Source organism: Quercus suber, unplaced genomic scaffold (genome assembly GCF_002906115.3).
Source record: "Quercus suber isolate HL8 unplaced genomic scaffold, Cork oak 2.0 scaffold_407, whole genome shotgun sequence".
NCBI lineage: Eukaryota > Viridiplantae > Streptophyta > Magnoliopsida > Fagales > Fagaceae > Quercus > Quercus suber.
In genome coordinates this window covers 483523-491238 of record NW_027069858.1, presented here as the reverse complement: position 1 = coordinate 491238, position 7716 = coordinate 483523, and the positions used below count along the sequence as shown (strand labels likewise).

At 34.5% G+C, this 7716-nt stretch overlaps 1 protein-coding gene and 1 pseudogene across 1 annotated transcript; both read left to right on the top strand.

Moving 5' to 3' along the window:
- Positions 1-573: 573 nt before the first annotated feature.
- LOC111987081 (CCG-binding protein 1) lies at positions 574-2637 on the top strand. Its single transcript, XM_024018785.2, is given in 4 exon segments — positions 574-950; positions 1119-1192; positions 2037-2322; positions 2325-2637. Coding segments are annotated over 4 exon segments (627 nt in total). The 5' UTR covers positions 574-706; the 3' UTR covers positions 2348-2637.
- A 2893-nt stretch (positions 2638-5530) lies between these two features.
- Positions 5531-7716, top strand: part of LOC111986843 (protein NRT1/ PTR FAMILY 1.2-like) — a 3328-nt pseudogene continuing 1142 nt past the window's right edge.

Sequence of the window (7716 nt, the reverse complement as noted above, 5' to 3'; positions counted from 1 at the left end):
GAAAAAAAAAAAAAAAAAAAAAAAAAAACTTTGTAGGAAAATTAATCGGATAGTAGGAAGTGTAAGGTTGAATTTGAACTTTCAGGGAGCATTACTCCCTCTTATAGTAGGTCCCACTTGTAGAGCCCACTTCACATTTGAGAGAAGTGCTTCGAGACTAAACAATAATTACCTATAAACGATAATTACCTTTGTAGACATGAATTTCAAAAAGAAAAAGAAAGAAAAAAAAAAGTTTGTGGACTCTACCATTAGCATAAAAGAAATTGGAAAACAATGGGCGCTCCAGAATTCAAATATTAAATAAAAAATTAATTAATTAAATAAATAAAATAAAAGACACACCAATCTGATCCTTATCCACCTAGCTCACCGACTCTAACACACCGCCGCCCATATCAGATCAAAAATCAACGCTCCTGATTTATCTGTAGATCCTCCAAACAATCATGATCAGTCTGTCCTTTCCTAAACTCACAATCCAAGGGAACAATAACACCACCCAAATCATACAAACGTTAAAAATAAATATCTTAAAATTCCCAAACAATAAAAAAATATCTTAACCCTTATCCACTCTCTCTCTCTCTCTCTCTCCAATTCAGTCATTGAATCTTTTTGGTATAAAAACTGTATCTTCGCTCATAAAACTCTCAAATCTAATCTAAAACTCTCTGATACTAGCATTGGTGTGTGTTTGGACACGATGATAAGGTTATCTCTGATCCGTTCTTCTTGCTATTCTCCTCTTCTCCTCGAAGCGAAAGATGTTACACGTTCATCTTCTTCTTCTTCTTCCTCTGTAAGATTTGCCTATACTACTACTGTAACTTCTTGCTCTTCAAGAAGCCATGCTTTTATTCCAAAGCTTGAGCCATTTAGCCGACCCAAGTTCGAAAGGATCCTCAAAGACCCACCTTTGATCGAAAAGTCAGAAAACGAGCTCGCTGGTATTAATTAACATTATTGTGCTTTTTTTGTATGTGTGAGCTAATGTTTGTGTGTTTTTTTGATTGACCCACGTGAGATCTTTGTGAATTTGGTGGATTTGTTTGCTTGTTTTTTTGTGTGTTGGTGGTTTTGGTGATCTTTTTGTATGGTTTTGTTTGTTGTTTCAGATTATTGTTCTACGCTAGAAGGAGATGATTCTTATAGCTGTTGGAGAGGTTATTTTGAACTCAAAGAACTTGAAGTAAGTTGTTGTTGTTGTTGTTGTTGCTGTTGTTTTTATTTTTATTTTTATTTAATTATAAATTTATTGTTATTATTATAATTTATAAGTCTATATATGCATCTTTTAAGGCTTCTAGGCGCATAAATTGCTTAGCCCATCAGGGATGAATGAGTTTGTTTTACTGGCTAGATGGTTGTTCAAATAATCTAAAATTAATCAAATTGATGTTAAGAAAACAGAGTAAAAGAGCAGAGAATATACTGAGTCTTGTGCTATATGTTGCTTTAGTTTTCGGTAATTTAGAATTTTTAGTTTTTGTAATTGAAATACTTATTTTAGATTATAATGATTATTAGTTGAGTAGAGACATTAACCTTTAAAAAAAAAAAAAATTGTTGAGTAGAGATATAGTATGTTTTCTTTTTGTTTGCCTACATTTCTTAGCAGTCAAATGGGACATGGGATTCAGTTTTTGTAACTGCCTGATTCTGAATGTGTTTGGTTGCTGAGAATATGGAGGGAAACGAAAAACAAATCACCTCCATGTATCTGTCGGTATGCACGTGCGAGTTGAAGTCCTATGTGGAGGAAAAATGAAGAGCTATAACGTAATTGAATTCAATTTCTTAGGGTTAAGCCTTAGATAACTTGGTGGTGTCTCAATATGTTACATTAAGCTTCACTTGGAGTCTTCATAAGGTGTGTTCTTCTCAAGAGTATCTCATAAAATCCGGAGTTGTTTCCCAAAAAAGAAAATGAAGACATAAAAATTCAGCCTCATTGAGCTATATATACTTAATTCAAGATTGATAATCAGTATAAGCTGATCATTTTTTTTTTCCTTTATGGTATTGTTCTTCAGAGGCAGTCACCAAAAGAAGATGTGGAGAAGTTAATTCTTCAAGCAGGGGGCTTAAAGTCCTTAATTGGAGTCTTACACGGCATTGCTGCAATGTTCAAAGGAAAGACTAACGAGTTCAATATGGCCAAGCCATTAAACATTGAGGAAGGAGAGAAACCCTGTCCAATACCGGATGGATTGCCGAAATCAACAGAAGAGCTTGAGGAAGAAGAGCAAGCTAGAATGCCTGATTCGCCGTACACCCGGATGCTTAGAACCAAGGGGAGGTTCCCTGCATGGTACTCCCCTGCCCTGACCACGAAACTGACTGATTATTGTGAGCTTTGTGCTGTGTGGAAGGGTTGAGCGAGTTTGAGTCCGGTGGTTAGCTGTAGATATACATTACGGATGTGGTGGTGATAGATGAAAGATTTTCAGACAGGTTGTGTCAAGGCTTTGAGATTTGTAACCATAGGAGTTTCCTGTAAAATTGCTTCAAGTAGTGAACCTGATCTCCTACCGTTAAAATCAAGTTGTGTATATTTTAAAATAATGTTTGATAATTGATACTATGTAACTATGATATAAATTAGGAATGGATAATAGCTTGATTTGAGTTGCATCTTCAATCCTCAATGTTTTACTGCACTGAAAATCACAGTTTATTAATGATTTTTCTTGGGAAAATTATGTTGCTCTCTCATCTTAGAATATTTATTAAAAAAGAAAAAAAGAACAGGTTCCGCAGCTGGAGAACCGTTTAAATTTCTTCAAATTAGTGCTGGCAGCCTGGTACACACAATTAAACTAAATGTTAGTCATCCAAACCTCATGCAACCTTAATGTACAAGGTAACTTTTATTTTTCTGCAATAATCATTTCTTGAGCAAAATGCGCCGTTGTTTGTTGTTGTTGTTGTTGTTGTTTTTTTTTTTTTTTTTTTAATGTGGTCTGGAATCAGTGCCGTTGGCGGTGACGAAAAACTGCCTAACCCTGCATAACTTAGCATCGTAGGGACAGTTGTTCTCTGCGCTTACTAGTGTACAAGTTCTTCCCACAGACGACACCAATTGTAGGGACTGGGTTTGAGCACTTCTACTGTTGAGTGAGTGGATTCAAGCCCAACTAGGCCAATACAATGAATTTGTAGAGAGTGGGTTCAAGAACTAGGCCCTAACGAGAGGACAACACCCAATGCAGCGCCCACCACCATTCTGCATAGACGAATGGAAGTTATCCTCAAAGGTTTGTCCTCGGCCCGGTTCGAGGAGCTTGGTGATAGTCATTCTTTTTCCCTCCTTCTTTAACCTGTTTCTTCTCCTTATATAGTCCTCTTCCAATGATCCATTTCCTCCACTTGTTAATCATCCATGCCTTTCTCTGACAACCCGTCCCATCAGCCACCTTACCAGAACTCCCAGTGAGTTGCAGCAACCGAGGCAGCACTACTCAGGGGTCATTTCCCATTAATGTTGCCTGAACATCAGTCGTTCGCATTTAATGTGGAAGTGACAATTCAACCCTGGCTTTGCTCCTCGGCCACCTTTCCACGGCCGACGTGTTGCACTTGGTCTTTCTCCTTAGATGCCCCGGAGGGTTGCTTTTGGTGACTCGTTACTCCTGCCTCTTATTGTCTTGCCTGGCCAAGGACAGGGTTGTCCTCGGCAAGGCTCCTGGGCAATTTAGATTTTCACACTTCGTCCTCGGCATTTCTTCCTCCTTAGCATGGGCTTTGGGCTGGGGTTGCCAAATTCTCAAGCCCCATAATATTGTATTACCTCAACTTATTTTTCATGTTACTCTTCCTCCTTTAGATTCAATAACACCTCTTTATCTCTCTCTCTCAGTCTCCTCTCATCCTCTTCTTCTATAAGCTCTCTCTATCCCACTGAAACATAAATAAATATGTGTACACACACATATATATGTGGGCAAAACTCACCACTGTTCACTGCACCTGTTGGCTTTAGTTCTCAGAAAACACTGTCAACCACCACATCGGACACTTAAAGTGGAGCTCTGAGTCAAGCAACTCGGGCGGGGAAGGGTGGTTCCATTGGTGGCAGGCGGAGGATGAACAAGCCTAATAATGAATCATCAAAAGGGCAAAGTCTACAATGCATATTATGATCCATGAATCTACTCACACCATTTTACAAACTTAAACACTTGAAAAATGAAGGGTTAGGATGCTAGGTGTACTAAATGCTATTATAAATAACTTCTTTTGAGTTTTTGTTGGCAACCTGAGCCCTAAATCAAATCTTCTATCATTTTTAACTTCATACTTATTATCTTCCTTTCACTATAATCCCATTTTATTGCTGGAATTTCTTCTTAGACCCTTGTAAGCATCCGTTTGCTTGAAACATGGCATCTTTTGGATAGTTCATAGTAAATATATACTTGGATAGATCATAAAAGTTGTCATGTTTTGCTCAGAATAAAAAGAAAAGGAACATTCTTTGCTGCTAATTTTATTACTTATCCATTGATCTTCATGTTCTACTTCACCATCTCTCTACCTTCGTCCTTGTTTGCTTGGATTGGATGAAAAGTTACAACCTAACTGCTTCCTAAAAATTACCGATACCACTATATTCATAGCCATAGATCATTGATAGACCTTCGTTATTTGAATTTAAAACATATACTTGTTTGTGTCAGGAACTTTATAGTTTAACTAATACTTTCTAGTGTTTCCAATTGAAATGTCTATATAGTTCAAATCATTCATCTCTCAACTATTCAATTTAAGAATACACATACATATAAGCCCAGGATATTGCCCCTAAATGAATCTAAAGTAGTATGAATTATTTGATCTTTTGATCAAATAAGTTTGGTCGAAAAAGAACATAGGGAAGATTTGAATATATGTGACATGGTCTAAAAAGTTAGTTCTGTACTTAAGGAGAATAAAGTTAGTAAAAATATGTTTGCAATGTAGGAATTTAGCTTCGAAATTGTTATTTTAAAAGAATTTGTCATAATTCTTAATTATACATTTGACAATTTTTTTTCTTTCAATGTTTGACATGATTTTTCAGATTCATAATTCTCTTGAACATCTCAATCCTCATAAAATACTAGAATTCTAACTCCCGCCTTTTTAAATAGAACATGTATACTCTCAATTGTCTTTTATATATAAGAATCAGTAATATGATACTTAAATTGTAATTGCAATTTTACTTTTAAAAAAAAAAAAAAACTAATTATATCTGGTTGATTTTTAAAAATATATATATATATATATATTTCTTTTTTCTTCTAAATAAGACATTTTCTGGTTGATTTTTAAAAATATATATATATATATATATTTCTTTTTTCTTCTAAATAAGACATTTATTAACGTTAAAAGTGTTTTTTCATTTAAAAATTTATCAATAATGATCGAAATATTATTAATTATTTATTTTTATTCTTTTGTTAATAATTAAAACTATGTATATGTATTGTAAATAATAAACTTCTAATCCAGGTAACTCAAAAAAAAAAACATTTAATCCATGGGCTGGGATTGCATTGGCATTAAAATACAAGGAATGAGCGTGTTATGGTTGACAGCAATTTTGCCACAAGCAAGGCCTCCACCTTGCAAGCATAATAAGGGAGGAGAAAAGTGTGTTTCTCCGAGTTCAGCACAGCTTGCACTTCTCTTTTCTGCGTTTGTTCTCATGTCAGTAGGAGCCGGTGGCATTAGCACGTTCCTTGGCCTTTGGTGCTGACCAATTTAACCAGCTGGTACAGGTTGACGACCTTAAAAAAAGATCAGTGAAGATCTTACAAACCTTCTTCAATTGGTATTATGTTTCAGTTGGAATCTAAGTGATGCTTGCAGTGACCGTAATGGTTTATATTCAAAATGCAAAAGGTAGGGTTGTGGGTTTTGGAATTCCTGTTGTGCTCATGTTGTTCTCTTCCACTATGTTTTTCTTGGGTTCTCCTCTTTATGTCAAGATGAAGGCAAAGAGTAGCTTGCTTACTGGATTTGTCCAAGTGATTGTGGCAACTTGGAGAAATAGACACCTATCCTTGCCAGTGCCACCATTGGAATCTGATGGATGGTACCATCTCAAGGCTTCAAAGCTGACCGCACCAACGGACAATCTGAGGTATGGTGGCCACTATACCATTAGAAAAATAATGTCCTTCATTTCAAGTGAAAGAGAGAGTCCATTTCATGGTTCATGTTAGATATTACAAATCTATAGATATGTACAGTGCCACATCATTTAAACATTCTATCAAACATTCATTATTAGATCCACACAAAATAAATAAATAAATAAATCGTAAAATGGCTTGTATCCATTTCAAGTTTGAAATAAAGAGGATGTTGTGTCAAGCTACATTTGATTAATTATACTCATATCTAAAACAAGGCACATTTGTTTAAAAGCCCGTTTGTAAAGTGGCAGCAATTTTTCAAAGTATAGCATTTTAAAGTGCTTCTCTTTCTTTTTCTTTTTTCATTTTCAAAATTGAACTATTAGGGCAAAAAAAATTTGCAACTTATTAAGGTGATAAATTGTAATTGGAAAAACATTACTTTATATTAGTATTTCATTATTATTGAGACTATTTTTATTATGCATCAATTCAACAGTTTAAAAAATATATAAAAAATTTATGTGTCCCTAAATTTTTCATTTTCAAAAATATGAAAAATATAAAGGACCAAACCAACACTTATAACCAAGGTTGTCAAAATCGACATCCTACGTAGGATCGTAGGAGGTAGGTAGGATCGTAGATCGTAGAATCGAATCATGAATCGTAAGATCCTACCTATTTTCAGATTTTAAGCAAAAAACCTATTGATAGTGACTTTATATGTTATATAATCACTTAAAATATGAATCCATCCATTAAAAAAAAAATTGCATCATAAAATGTAATTTGCACATACTACATTGTTCTTATGTCATTCTAAAGAAACAAAATATATTTAACTTTTGACATAATGTATCTAAAAAGTTCAGTACATGTTTAATTAGCAACTAAGTACCAAAATATTATCTACACATATGGAAAAGGTTTTCCAAATTCTAAGTTTCAAATCTAAAATAAGTTAGGCTAATTAGCATATAAAAACTAGCTAACTACAAATTTACAATATGTAATCCAAAAAAGAATTCTCAATCTAAGATAAACTAGCTAATTATAAATATGAAATCCAAAAGAAAATTCTCATTCTAAGGTTCTTCTAATCTAATCATTGTCATTGTCATATCCCATTTCATCATCTAAATATTTTAGGTTTTGTTTTTGAAAACGTTAAACTTAAGTACTATAGGTTTTTTTGAGATTTTATGTTGACATAGGGTTAATTTGGGACTTCAATTCATTATTGGGCTTTTGATAACCCATTGGGCTTGTGGGTTTAGGTAGATTATCTTACCCAAATGAATCTCACTTTATTAAAATAAAAAAAAAATCAAGCCAAATGGTAGGATCGGTAGAATCTCATACGATCCTATGATCCTATGCGATCCTACATACGATCCTACCATTTTTGTGATCCTGCTACGATTTTAAACTTTTTGGTGAAGTGGGATCATAAAATCGTACGATTTTACGATCCGCATCGCGATTTTGACAACTATGCTTATAACTGACCATAACCATTTTCAAAGGTTCCCAACATTCTCAATCCCCCCCCCCTTTTCTCCAACTTCTCCTCCCCCCCCCC